Below are 15391 nucleotides of genomic sequence, written 5' to 3'. Positions count from 1 at the left end.
TTGAAGGATCCATTTATGAATTGTATATTTATATTTTATTGTAAAATGTTTACATAATACTTATTTGTAACGGCGGTGGAATATCTATGACAATATCTGCGACACGTTGACGATTACGACACTAGAATTGACTGGCTCCGTATGGCAGGAAAATACATAAACAAGGATGGTAGGTAAATATCGTTGATCTGTTTTCTATGCACATATTGAAAACTAAACTAATCCGTTGTTGATGTATGTAGCCTTGATAAACTATTAGACTTGTCTTCTGCGTTCAGAATAGAATATGCATATATTTTATTTACGGTACAGTAGGCCTATCGTCTTCAGTTATCTTTACTGTATGTTCGAGTTATTTCCCTTCCACCACATGTGCTATAGTACTAGTCGCAAAATGTAGTAAACCATGGGCCTTTTGCAATATTAATGTCATAATGAAGAACACTTTAATGTGGTATTTTTACGTCCATGCAGCTCTCATTACTCGCAGTTATGTGTAATAAGTTCAAGTAACAGAAATTACTGTAGCGTATACATAAGCCCACATCAGTACTGACATTGCATCTGCATCGTAGCTATTGGCCAAAACATTTCTTAATTGTGAAAATTTCACATTATCTATTGTATATTTATCGTATAAAAAGAACGCAAATCTCGGCTATAGGCCTATAGCATAGCTATACTTACTTTGTGAAAATGCTACCATTTATGAGACTTTTTTTTCTTTTTCTAAAATTAAAATTTCTAAGTGACATTAAAAGGGGTTTGTGGATGCATGAATATTTTTCAAATAATAACAAGTAATATAATTATACTGTGATCATGTTTAATTGAAAAATGCTTCAAATTCTTAGAATTATAATATGTATCTAAACACAAGGCATACAAACTCGATTAGTGTATTGTAAAGCTAACAATGCTGAATGTGCAGGTCGAAACAGGTTGTGCTGGTTTTGTACTGTTGTGCTGGTTTTGTATTCTGTTGGTTGAATTCACTTTTTTCAATGCAACTTTGTTGAATCTTGTGTTTTCACGTTGTTTAAACTCTTACTCCCCTCCACACACACAGTCATAATCGTCAAAATTGTAGATATCAATATCCTGAAATAGTGGATATTTGAAATGCTTACTGACAGTTTTCTTGATAATAATTATATGATTATTAGTTTAGGAGATTTAACTGCAGTGTGTTTCAGTTTAGAGAGATTTTACTGGAGTGTGTCAGTGATTTTGTTGTGGTGTGTTTCAGTTAGGCCTGGTTTTTACAGTGTCAATGTATCCATTTAGGGATCACACTCAGATTTTACTGGAGTGTGTCTCAGTATTGGAAGATTTTTTTGGTGTACCTTTCAGCCCAAGAAGATTTTACTGTAGTGTGTCTCAGTGTAAAGAAATTTTACAGGTGAGTTTCTCAAGATCAGTGTAAGGTGTTTGATTTTACTGGAGTGTGTCTCAATGTAGGGGGATTTTACTGCAATGTATTTTCTGTTTAGGGACATTTCACTGGGGTATGTCTCAGTTTAGAAGATTTTACTGGTGTGTGTCTCAATTATGGAGATTTCACTGGGGTGTGTCTCAGTTTAGAAGATATTACTGGTGTGTGTCTCAATTATGGAGATTTTACTGGGGTGTGTTTCAGTTTAGGGAGTTTTAACTTGGATGTGTCTCAGTTTAGGGAGATTTTACTGGGGTGTATCTCATGATCAGTTTAGGGAGATTTTGCTGGGGTGTGTCTCAGTTTAGGGAGATTTTACTGAAGTTTATCTCAGTTTAGGGATATTTTACTGAACTTTGTGTCAGTTTAGGGATATTTTACTTAAGTTTGTCTCAGTCTAAAGAGTTTTTACAGGGGTTTGTCTCAATTTTAGGAGATTTTACTGGAGTGTGTCTCAGTAGGGCATTTTTACTGGGGTGTCTCTCAGATCATTGAGATTTTACTGGGGTATGTCTCAGTTTATTGAGATTTTACTGGTGTGTGTCTCAGTCTAGAGAGTTTTTACTGGGGTGTGTCTCAGTTTAGGGAGATTTTACTGGGGTGTGTCTCAGTTTAGGGAGATTTTACTGGGGTGTGTCTCAGTTTAGGGAGATTTTACTGGGGTGTGTCTCAGTTTAGGGAGATTTTACTGGGGTGTATCTCAGTTTATGGAGATTTTACTGGGGTGTGTCTCAGTTTAGGGAGATTTTACTGGGGTGTGTCTCAGTCTAGAGAGTTTTTACTGGGGTGTGTGTCAGTTTAGGGAGATTTTACTGGGGTGTGTCTCAGTTTAGGGAGATTTTACTGGGGTGTATCTCAGTTTATGGAGATTTTACTGGGGTGTGTCTCAGTTAAGGGAGATTTTACTGGGGTGTGTCTCAGTCTAGAGAGTTTTTACTGGGGTGTGTGTCAGTTTAGGGAGATTTCACTGGGGTGTGTCAGTTTAGGGAGATTTTACTGGGGTGTGTCTCAGTTTAGGGAGATTTTACTGGGGTGTGTCAGTTTAGGAAGATTTTACTGGGGTGTGTCTCAGTCTAGAGAGTTTTTACTGGGGTGTGTCAGTTTAGGGAGATTTTACTGGGGTGTGTCTCAGTTTAGGGAGATTTTACTGGGGTGTGTCTCAGGTGAGGGAGATTTTACTGGGGTGTGTCTCAGTCTAGAGAGTTTTTACTTGGATGTGTCTCAGTTTAGAAGATATTACTGGTGTGTGTCTCAATTATGGAGATTTTACTGGGGTGTGTCTCAGTTTAGGGAGATTTTGCTGGGTTGTGTCTCAGTTTAGGGAGATTTTATTGGGGTATTTCTCTGTGTAGGGAAATTTTAATGGAGAAAACATTCACTGTCACCTTTGAGATAATGAAGTTAAAAAGATATCACTGTAGACCCCTACCACTGTTTTTGTTTTTAATTGACTGTAGGTATTTTATACATTTCCCGTTCATTTCTATGTTATCCTGATATTCACATCAATTTCCAGTGTCCAGCTTGACCACATGATTAAGTTTGGAAACCTCAGTCAGATACTGTTTTGAAAATGAGATAGACATTTTGTAAATAGGAATACCTGATGCATACAGAGACACAATACGTAGACCCCTGTATTTTACATCAGATTTGGTTATAGTGTTGGCAGCTTTGATAACTCAAAGTAAATCCAGAATTATGAAAGGTGACATTTATTCCTAGCATTGTACCAAATCATATGTGTAAACATCAGGTAGAGCTAACCATACGTTCACGTTTGCCCCATCTGTCAATTACACACTTACCGGCAATGCTGCAGAATATGTGCATCATCTCGATAGCCTTGGCTTGCAAGAACACATCCCATCACATATGGTGTGTTGTGCTCATTATCATATGCGACACAAACATTTTCATATCCAGACTGTTAGTCAACAGCATGTGATTTCCCTTTAATAATTATTGATTCAAATCTTTCTTTATGTGGTGATTTAACAATACTATATGTTGTTATCAAGGTGGAGTGATGTGGTGATTTAACAATACTATATGTTGTTATCAAGGTGGAGTGATGTGGTGATTTAACAATACTATATGTTGTTATCAAGGTGGAGTGATGTGGTGATTTAACAATGTTACTATATGTTGTTATCAAGGTGGAGTGATGTGGTGATTTAACAATACTATATGTTGTTATCAAGGTGAGGTGATGTGGTGATTTAACAATGTTACTATATGTTGTTATCAAGGTGGAGTGATGTGGTGATTTAACAATACTATATGTTGTTATCAAGGTGGAGTGATGTGGTGATTTAACAATGTTACTATATGTTGTTATCAAGGTGAAGTGATGTGGTGATTTAACAATGTTACTATATGTTGTTAATCAAGGTGGAGTGATGTGGTGATTTAACAATACTATATGTTGTTATCAAGGTGGAGTGATGTGGTGATTTAACAATGTTACTATATGTTGTTATCAAGGTGGAGTGATGTGGTGATTTAACAATGTTACTATATGTTGTTATCAAGGTGAAGTGATGTGGTGATTTAACAATACTATATGTTGTTAATCAAGGTGAAGTGATGTGGTGATTTAACAATACTATATGTTGTTATCAAGGTGGAGTGATGTGGTGATTTAACAATGTTACTATATGTTGTTAATCAAGGTGGAGTGATGTGGTGATTTAACAATGTTACTATATGTTGTTAATCAAGGTGAAGTGATGTGGTGATTTAACAACACTATATGTTGTTAATCAAGGTGAAGTGATGTGGTGATTTAACAATGTTACTATATGTTGTTAATCAAGGTGAAGTGATGTGGTGATTTAACAATACTATATGTTGTTAATCAAGGTGGAGTGATGTGGTGATTTAACAATGTTACTATATGTTGTTATCAAGGTGAAGTGATGTGGTGATTTAACAATGTTACTATATGTTGTTATCAAGGTGGAGTGATGTGGTGATTTAACAATGTTACTATATGTTGTTATCAAGGTGGAGTGATGTGGTGATTTAACAATACTATATGTTGTTAATCAAGGTGAAATGATGTGGTGATTTAACAATACTATATGTTGTTATCAAGGTGAAGTGATGTGGTGATTTAACAATACTATATGTTGTTATCAAGGTGGAGTGATGTGGTGATTTAACAATACTATATGTTGTTATCAAGGTGAAGTGATGTGGTGATTTAACAATACTATATGTTGTTATCAAGGTGGAGTGATGTGGTGATTTAACAATGTTACTATATGTTGTTATCAAGGTGAAGTGATGTGGTGATTTAACAATGTTACTATATGTTGTTAATCAAGGTGAAGTGATGTGGTGATTTAACAATACTATATGTTGTTATCAAGGTGGAGTGATGTGGTGATTTAACAATGTTACTATATGTTGTTATCAAGGTGAAGTGATGTGGTGATTTAACAATACTATATGTTGTTATCAAGGTGAAGTGATGTGGTGATTTAACAATACTATATGTTGTTATCAAGGTGGAGTGATGTGGTGATTTAACAATACTATATGTTGTTAATCAAGGTGAAATGAAATCCCTCACGATAATTTATATATAAGATGGGCAAATTTTAACTTGGATGTTGTGTTTTTCTCTACAGTGGAAATCATACAAACCTCATAGAGTTATTGTGGTGTCAAATTGCTTGAATCACAACAACGTTATTGCACATGTGTCTTATAGTCTTCATGACATAGCTGATGACATGGTAAAAGAGGCCAGTTATGTAATAAATGTATTTCTCTTTTCAGATAACAGAGAAATAACAACACCAGAATTAATGTAAAGATTCTGAGCAGTCAACATGGATCCTCCAGAACCTGTAAACCTCAACAGGGCTATCCTGTTCTGTAATTTCTTCAACTTCTTTTTCACAGCTAGTAAAGCATGCTTGTTTCCATTTTTCTCCCTGTACTTAAGACTGCTGGGTCTGACAGCTACTCAGACTGGAGTTATCATCAGCCTTAAAACTCTGGTGGCATTCATATTTGCACCGCTGTGGACTAAATGTGCAGTCCAGTGCCGTAAAAGGCGGTTTGTGTTTACTTTTTCCATTTTTATAATGGCAGTGACCTACTTATCATTAACATTAGTTTCCAATCAGAATCATGCAGCATTATCCCATTGTGTACCTGCACACAAACAAATTCCTAATAACCAATCTAAATTTACAAGCACAGATGAAATTATTGATATTTTAAACCATAACAAGAGTGTTGTTTCTCTGCTCCCCACACCACCACAGGTGGACAAGACACTTAACACCAGTGAAGGTCAAGTGAACAATGTAAGTAGTGTATCCCCTTCCTCCGTTCATACTTCTCCAGGGAGTCCTACGGAAATGCCTGCAGATGATCTGGAGGACAAGAAAATTGAAATATCAAAAGACATCCTCATATTTCTTGGACTTGAAAAGGAGGAAGTGCAGAAGATGACCAGACAAGATATTTATGAAGTATTTAAAGAAATGATGAGTACAGAAGATATGCGGGGTCTTGTTGAAAATAGACTGGATGCAGAGACTGTGAAATTTGTGTGGAAAGTGATTCGTGAGAATGCGAACATTGAGAAGGCTAGCAAGTCATCAGCTTCAAAAGTTCGAAGGAAGCGAGACATTAATATCACATCACTTCTGGCTAGCTTGAAGACAAGTTTGCATGATCTTAGACAGCGTGTAAAGAACCGTGGTCATGACTACACTTTCGCGGTTGTCATTGTTATCCTTTTGATTGGGGAGCTGTTTGCATGCCCTGTTGAAAAACTAGCTGATGATTTTTGGTTTGACTATTTGGAGAAAATCGATGAACTTGAGAAGTACGGAAAACATCGTATCTGGTGCTCTATGGCCTATATGACTTTTCCAGTGATTGTCACTTTGATAGTCAGCAATACAGACTGTCTTTTTGGCATGGATATCCCTCCATTCATGCTGCATTTCTATTTATTTGGATCTTTGCTGGGATTGACATTCTTACTTGGCTTTTTCTACCCTATATCAGCAGATGCCAAAGCCAAGTATAAGAGCAAGTTGCGGCGTGGATTGGGTACCACATGCTGTAAATGTGTTGGCCTGCTATATGTCCTCACCCTGCTCTTAGTTGGAATGATCTATGCTGCATACTACAATTTCCTGTTTTGGATGATCCAGGACCTCAACGGTTCAGAGTCTGTGATGGGATTATGTATCACTATTTCTACTGTTGTAGAGATACCAATGCTGTTTTTCAGTAAAGAGATAATCCAGCGTCTTGGCCATGGCGGAGTGGCTAGCTTGTCACTGTTGATGTTATCTGGACGCACACTGTACTATTCCTTCCTCTGGACACCTTGGGCTGTGCTTCCTGCTGAAATGTTACATGCCCTTACACACACTGCTCTGTGGTATGCAGTGTTCAACAACCCCACATTTAACATTAACCCTGTAGCAGACAGAAGTATCCGCTCCATACTGTCATCGATATACTTCGGAATTGGGTTTGCTTCAGGAAGTATTGCATCAGGCCTTATCTATGACACCTACGGGTCTGCAGTTCTCTACAGAGTCTGTTCATTGATATCAGCAATATGGTGTCCAATATTTTTCATATTGCAAAAATGTTGTCAGCCACCTATGGAATCTGAGATAAAGTATACAAGGCTACTACAGTCGGAAGACCTGTCTGATGATGAGGTTCCTGATGATTGGCTTGAGAAAGCCCTCAAAGATCGATGAATATGCTCTTGCATGACCAGAAATTCTCTTAAAAATCAGTGAAAAACCTCAACTATCAGAGAATTATTAGTAGCTGTCTGGAAAGGCTCTTGATGTTCGGAAAATAAACACAAGTATGACCCAGAAAAGATTTTAAAGTTGACAAATAATTAAGCATTTGCTGACTGGAAAGTCTCAATGATTGATCAAATAAAGCTAGCTTTGTATGGGTAGCTTTTAATCAGCTAGATCTACACACATTATATGTGGTATTTTTGGATAATCTTTCTGTAATTTTTCTCTTTTTTTGCAACTTTGGTATATATACAATGTTGTGGCAATTCCTTGGCCTTGACAAACTATTTTTTTAATCAACTCAACTATTACTTGTCAAATTGATATTATTTTCTAACATTTAAACAAAATAACACAGATGATATATTATTTTCTACCAATTTATAAACCACAATATTTAGTATTTCCTCGTTTTTTTTTAAGAATAAAATCCCATAAGACAGTAGAAGGCTCATTAATTGCCAAAAGTAAACGGACCAAAGTTGAGGTGTTATGATATATAGATATATTTTTTGTGTGTTTTGAAAATTTTTGTGCATTTTTCCTGTAAAATATCTCGAACCTTTAATTTTTTATGTACATGTGCTGCAAATGAAAGTTTTATAAGCAACAACTTTTACCTCTCACTGATATGCACCTTTTATACAGAAATACAAAATCTGTATACTCTGAAAAGATGTTCATGCAACTCTGGATCCTTCACTTTCATGAAAGAATTAACTGCAAATACAATTTTAAGAACTTAACAAAAATACTACAGTACCACTTACCACAATATATTTAGCCATGTACTCGGTAGAGACTATAGCTGAATAACTGGACATTTGGTGTATGTAAAATTTCACAGGTCTCCATTATCTTGAGGTTGCCTGTTTATGTACTTATAACTCATATTTCATACATATAGCACTTTAATGCTGAATTCTTGAGGGAAAAAAAACCATAATTTCTGATAATGTCATTATTGTTTAACCATGCATGTTGATAATTTGATATATTTGATACACTACTTTTTTGCATTTATTAGTACCGGTTGTCAATTACAAGTATTGATCTATAAAGACAGACATAATATGGATTTGTCACATGATTAACTGTTATCTGTGAATTCCCCTGTATAATATCCATGTCACTAAAATAATATACCTTGGAGTGTTTTTCATTACCTTTACAAGTCGGTAATCAATTGTGATGTCATAATATGAAGATGGTGAACGAAACAGCTGCCTCCATTTGATTTTGCAATGGTGTAGGTACTATTAAAAAACAGTTACATGCACATCAATTTTTTCCAAAAGGAAAATATATATAACTCCTTGATTCTGTGTCACCTGCAGTGGTGGTTGGAATGAAAAGGAAATACAAGAATTTGACTTAAATTTAGTATTTAACATCTGTATATCTAGCTGAACCTGTTGTAAATTCTTGATTCTGTGTTGTCATTTTCTGTGGTGTTCAGAATGAAAGTGATACAGGAATTTGACTTCAATCAAGTATTTCTATAGCCGATTATCGGGAATTTGACTTAAATCAAGTATTTCTATAGCTGATTATCAGGAATTTGACTTGAATCAAGTATTTCTATAGCTGATTATCAGGAATTTGACTTGAATCAAGTATTTCTATAGCTGATTATCAGGAATTTGACTTGAATCAAGTATTTCTATAGCCAATTATCAGAACATGGCATAGACACAGTGAAGACCTGCTGTAGATGTGTCATAGATGTAGTAAGCAGCCCCTGAACATATTGACAACCTAATGTGATTGTAAACAATGTTGCATTTTTGTTGCACATGGGCAGTGAGATCATATTGATAACTTCATTGATGTAGAATACAGGGTTTTAGGCAATCCTGCTGAAATCAGCTTAAAATATTTCGATCCATGCCTCAGGACACTTTTGCATGAATTTAGTCTGGCTATGCTGCTGTTTTGTCCTCACATTTTGACTTTAAAACCTGTCTCTCAGAGTCTAATTGTTGTTTCAAAACATTTTGTATCAAATGAAAACTCATTTCAGATCCTATAAAATTTTCCGTTAGTAATAAAGGTTAAAATTCAAACTTTTAAAATTTATTTAATGTACAAGTCAAATGGCAAGTATACAATGTAGGAACATAAGTTGATATTCATTTTATGTATTTCAAAATCATAAATCTTTAATCATATTCAGTAATGTAAATGTTGTTGTTACAATATATAGTTTATCCAAGTGGAATTATTTCTTCCTGTATATACCCTGTATACACCCGGTATACACCCTGGTATACACCCGGTATACACCCTGGTATACACCCTGTATACATCCTGTATACACCCTGCTTTGTATGACATACACTGTCATATAGTCTGGCTAGACAAGTTAGGGGAAATCAGTCTCGCTATACATAAGACTTTTTATCTGTCATACATTTACTCACCAACATATCTCTTTTTTTTCTGGCTGATCAGAATACAGCTTCATTTTAATGTCTATTGTTGTCCCACTATTTTACACTGATCTTAATGTTTACTTATATTGTCTATATATACGCAATTATTTTTTATTGCACACCTTGAAATCCATTTAACAGTATCTGAGTTGCTCTTACAATTTAAGAATCCTTATTTTCAAAGAAACACCTTTAACTGTTATTAATACCTATTTAGATCTTGCCCATGACAAGCGTTTTCATTGCCACATACCAGCTATTTTTATTAAAAATTCATTGCAATATAAAACTATTTATGTAAATTTTTTACATATAAACTTGTCCCATTTTACTTTAACTATTGGATGATAAAGCATCCTCACTCAGCCCATTTTACTTTATTTAACTAATTATTGGATGATATAGCATTCCATTCGTGTCCCATTTTACTTTAACTATTGGATGATATAGCATCCTCACTCGTCCCAATAATTATCTACCAAAATCATCCAGAGAAATATTCATAGTTATATCAAAAAGTAGGTCATTGCCATGGGTTTTTGTGTTTAGTTTTTTTGTTTATTTGATTTTATAGCTTCCACATCACTAGACATCAACTCCCATATTGTTATACAATTATCATCAGTTTTTGCATACAGATGTTTAGGCTTTGGACCAGCCATATGTTCCAAATTTGCATAATATTGTGTGTTTTTTTTACATCTGACATCTTATGATAAATATGTATTTTCTGCCGGTGTATATATTCACAATTTTTCTATTGTGACTAAATGCTGTGGCATTTTTATAGAAGGTATATTGCATGTTATTATGTACATGGACTGTAAACAATAATATGCACAAGAAATCAGCTTTAATATGCATTAAAAATCAAAAAAAGGAAAATGTTAAATGAATTTCAATCATTCATAATTTACAATAGAGTTAAATAATAATTTTGCATGTGTTTCATTGAAGGATGTATAGGAAATCAATATTTTAGATACATGTATCAATATTTAAAACTTTGTTTGAATGGCAGTATTGTCATAATGCATAATTATTTGATAATCTCAAAAACAGCACTGTGCCTTCATTTACACAAATTACGTATTGTAGACATTGGAATGTCAGTCGTTGTGAGATATAATTTATGTTTTGTTATGAAGAGTTGAACTGTGTGTTCTTTCCATTGACCTTGGTGTATGTGGCTATATGTACATAATTGTTATTATAGACAATGAACTGCTTATTGCTCTCATTCCTTCTTGTTTACCGTTACATATTTATATCACTTAATATAGCACCTGTTATTTTGACATAGTATGAAGTACACATTTTTCAGGATTGATTATTTACAGTACATATTTTAGCTTAACTGGTTTGCTTATGTCATTGGGCAGTGTCCATAAACTTTTCTTTTAAATTGCTACTTGCATAAAGGACTGAATTGATTTTGACCAAATTTGGTTTGGTCCATCCTTGGGGAAGGGGAACAGAATTTGCATTTTTATTTCTTTCAAACCAAAAAGCTAAATGTTTGTTAAGGAAAGTATTGCATACTCTAATGCATGGCACTGAGGGGAAGATTCCAATAGGAGAAAGTATTTGTAATATTATAACTTAAGAGTACTTTGCTATAATCACTTAAACAATCAGATGAGCAATGCAGGCCCCATGGGTCTCTTGTTTCTGAGTGATAGTATGAATTTGGTACATCTTAACAAAATGAACCCATCATTATTACATTATTTGTGTATCTCATTTAAATACTGCATTTTTAGCCCACCATCATCAGATGGTGGGCTATTCAAATCGCCCTGCGTCCGTGGTCCGTCGTCCGTCCGTCCCTCCGTCCGTCCGTCCGTCCCTCCGTCCGTCCGTAAACAATTCTTGTTATCGCTAATCCTCAGAAAGTACTGAAGGGATCTTTCTCAAATTTCATATGTAGGTTCCCCTTGGTGCCTAGTTATGCATATTGCATTTTGAGACCAATCGGAAAACAACATGGCCGACAGGCAGCCATCTTGGATTTTGACAATTGAAGTTTGTTATCGCTATTTCTCAGAAAGTACTGAAGGGATCTTTCTCAAATTTCATATGTAGGTTCCTCTTGGTGCCTAGTTATGCATATTGCATTTTGAGACAAATCGGAAAACAACATGGCCGACAGGCAGCCATCTTGGATTTTGACAATTGAAGTTTGTTATCGCTATTTCTCAGAAAATAATGAAGGGATCTTCATCAAATTTCATATGTAGGTTCCTCTTGGTGCCTAGTTATGCATATTGCATTTTGAGACCAATCAGAAAACAACATGGCTGACAGGCAGCCATCTTGGATTTTGACAATTGAAGTTTGTTATCGCTATGTCTCAGAAAGTACTGAAGGGATCTCTCTCAAATTTCATATTTAGGTTCCACTTGGTGCCTAGTTATGCATATTGCATTTTGAAACCAATCGGAAAACAACATGGCCGACAGGCAGCCATCTTGGATTTTGACAATTGAAGATTGTTATCGCTATTTCTCAGAAAGTACTGAAGGGATCTTTCTCAAATTTCATATGTAGGTTCCCCTTGGTGCCTAGTTATGCATATTGCATTTTGAGACCAATCGGAAAACAACATGGCCGACAGGCAGCCATCTTGGATTTTGACAATTGAAGTTTGTTATCGCTATTTCTCAGAAAGTACTGAAGGGATCTTTCTCAAATTTCATATGTAGGTTCCTCTTGGTGCCTTGTTATGCATATTGCATTTTGAGACCAATCGGAAAACAACATGGCCGACAGGCAGCCATCTTGGATTTTGACAATTGAAGTTTGTTATCGCTATTTCTCAGAAAGTGATGAAGGGATCTTTCTCAAATTTCATATGTAGGTTCCTCTTGTTGCCTAGTTATGCATATTGTATTTTGAGACCAATCGGAAAACAATCTGGCCGACAGGCAGCCATCTTGGATTTTGACAATTGAAGTTTGTTATCGCTATTTCTCAGAAAGTAATGAAGGGATCTTTCTCAAATTTCATACATACGTTCCCCTCAGTGCCTTGTTATGCATACTGCATTTTGAGACCAATCAGAAAACAACATGGCCGACAGGTAGCCATCTTGGATATTGACAATTGAAGTTTGTTATCGCTATTTCTCAGAAAGTACTGAAGGGATCTTTCTCAAATTTCATATGTAGGTCCCCTTGGTGCCTAGCATTTTGGGACCGATCGGAAAACAACATGGCCGACAGGCAGCCATCTTGGATTTTGACCATTGAAGTTTGTTATCGCTATTTCTGAGAAAGTACTAACGGGATCTTTCTCAAATTTCATTTGTAGGTTCCCCTTGGTGCCTAGTTATGCATATTGCGTTTTGAGACCAATCAGAAAACAACATGGCTGACAGGCAGCCATCTTCGATTTTGACAATTTAAGTTTGTTATCACTATTTCTGAGAAAGTACTGAAGGGATCTTTCTCAAATTTCATAAGTAGGTTCCCCTTGGTCCCTTGTATTGCATTTTTGGACCAGTCTGTCCTGAAAACAACCTGGCAAACAAACAGCCATTATCGTTAAATCTCATATTTCTTATATAGCTTGGATTCCCTTGTTTGAAAAGTACTGGAGGGATGTCTCAATTTGCACAGATTAGTAAAATGAAGGGAAAAGTAGAGAAAAGATCAATCCGACATGGAACCTATGAAGATCATTCAATGGTGGGCGCCAAGATCCCTCTGGGATCTCTTGTTAACATTCCAAATCATTAGGGTCATGCTTTTCCTCTGGATATGAACACAAAATGGCAATAAGAATACAAAGCCATGAGGATACATGTCTCTAAGGATACATGGCCCTGTGTGGATACATGTCTCTAAGGATACATGGCCCTGTGTGGATACATGGCCCTGTGTGGATACATGTCTCTGTGTGGATACATGGCCCTGTGTGGATACATGGCCCTTTGTGGATGCATGTCTCTCTTTGGATACATGGCCCTGTGTGGATACATGTCTCTCTTTGGATACATGGCCCTGTGTGGATACATGTCTCTCTTTGGATACATGGCCCTATGTGGATGCATGTCTCTCTTTGGATACATGGCCCTGTGTGGATACATGGCCCTGTGTGGATGCATGTCTCTCTATGGATACATGTCTCTGTAAGGATACATGGACCTGTGTGGATACATGGCCCTGTGTGGATACATGGCCCTGTGTGAGTACATGATCCTGTGTGAGTACATGGTCCTGTGTGAGTACATGATGCTGTGTGAGTACATGTTCCTGTGTGAGTACATGTTCCTGTGTGAGTCCATGTTCCTGTGTGAGTACATGTTCCTGTGTGAGTCCATGTTCCTGTGTGAGTATATGTTCCTGTGTGGATACATGGCCCTATGTGGATGCATGTCTCTCTATGGATACATGTCTCTGTAAGGATACATGGCCCTGTGTGGATACATGGCCCTGTTTGGATATATGGCCCTGTGTGGATACATGGCCCTGTGTGGATGCATGTCTCTCTATGGATACATGTCTCTGTAAGGATACATGGCCCTGTGTGGATACATGGCCCTGTGTGGGTACATGGCCCCGTGTGAGTACATGATCCTGTGTGAGTACATGGTCCTGTGTGAGTACATGATCCTGTGTGAGTACATGATCCTGTGTGAGTACATGTTCCTGTGTGAGTACATGTTCCTGTGTGAGTACATGATCCTGTGTGAGTATATGTTCCTGTGTGAGTAAATGTTCCTGTGTGAGTACATGTTCCTGTGTGAGTACATGATCCTGTGTGAGTATATGTTCCTGTGTGAGTACATGATCCTGTGTGAGTACATGTTCCTGTGGGAGTACATGATCCTGTGTGAGTATATGTTCCTGTGTGAGTATATGTTCCTGTGTGAGTACATGTTCCTGTGTGAGTATATGTTCCTGTGTGAGTACACGTCTCTAAGGATACATGACCCTGTGTGAGTACATGTTCCTGTGTGAGTATATGTTCCTGTGTGAGTACATGTTCCTGTGTGAGTACATGTTCCTGTGTGAGTATATGTTCCTGTGTGAGTATATGTTCCTGTGTGAGTACATGTTCCTGTGTGAGTACATGTTCCTGTGTGAGTACATGTTCCTGTGTGAGTATATGTTCCTGTGTGAGTACATGTTCCTGTGTGAGTACATGCTCCTGTGTGAGTACATGTTCCTGTGTGAGTACATGATCCTGTGTGAGTACATGTTCCTGTGTGAGTACATGATCCTGTGTGAGTCCATGTTCCTGTGTGAGTACATGATCCTGTGTGAGTACATGTTCCTGTGTGGATATGTGACTTTTTTTTTTATTTGACTGACATGATGTTGATGTCAGATGTTCTTATCCATCTTCATCCATCAAAATTAATGTTGTCTGTCTTCCATGAACCTTTCTTTCTTTTTTTTACATAATTCTGTTATGTCATCAGTGCCTGGTCTACTTACTCCATCAATATCAGATTCTCACGAAAACTTTGGTTTGTGGTGTGTAGTTTGGGTTCCCTTAGTTATGGCACTCTGAACAGTTAACTTGTTTTTAGGTAAATACATGGATTTAACCACCAGGTTGTAATTATAGTATCAACCTTGAATCCAAGTATAGGATTCTGGATGTTACTGTTGGTTGTGGTTTTGCTGGCTGTAAGAAGAGCCTATTACATGTATTTGAAAAATAATTCTAATGCTTAAAATGTATCTGAAAAACAGAGGGCACTGTTA

At 36.5% G+C, this 15391-nt stretch overlaps 1 protein-coding gene across 2 annotated transcripts; it reads left to right on the top strand.

Moving 5' to 3' along the window:
• The first annotated feature begins 121 nt into the window (after window positions 1-121).
• LOC117323534 (major facilitator superfamily domain-containing protein 6-like protein B) lies at window positions 122-11430 on the top strand. Of its 2 annotated transcripts, none has more exons than XM_033878812.1 (2): window positions 122-169; window positions 5225-11430. In XM_033878812.1, the coding sequence occupies exon 2, from the start codon at window positions 5278-5280 to the stop codon at window positions 7183-7185; it is 1908 nt and encodes a 635-aa protein (XP_033734703.1). In that variant the 5' UTR covers window positions 122-169; window positions 5225-5277; the 3' UTR covers window positions 7186-11430. The 2 variants fall into 2 exon arrangements, with proteins under 2 accessions (XP_033734703.1, XP_033734711.1); XM_033878820.1 differs by having other exon boundaries at window positions 142-173.
• Window positions 11431-15391: the final 3961 nt, after the last annotated feature.

This window comes from Pecten maximus, chromosome 1 (assembly GCF_902652985.1).
Source record: "Pecten maximus chromosome 1, xPecMax1.1, whole genome shotgun sequence".
Taxonomy (NCBI): Eukaryota; Metazoa; Mollusca; class Bivalvia; order Pectinida; family Pectinidae; genus Pecten; species Pecten maximus.
Note: the sequence above shows the minus strand (reverse complement) of the source record. Positions and strands in the feature narration are given on the sequence as shown.

Bases quoted from the DNA above. Each gene is read 5' to 3' on its own strand.
- LOC117323534 (XM_033878812.1), top strand. From the start codon at position 5,278: ATGGATCCTCCAGAACCTGTAAACCTCAACAGGGCTATCCTGTTCTGT.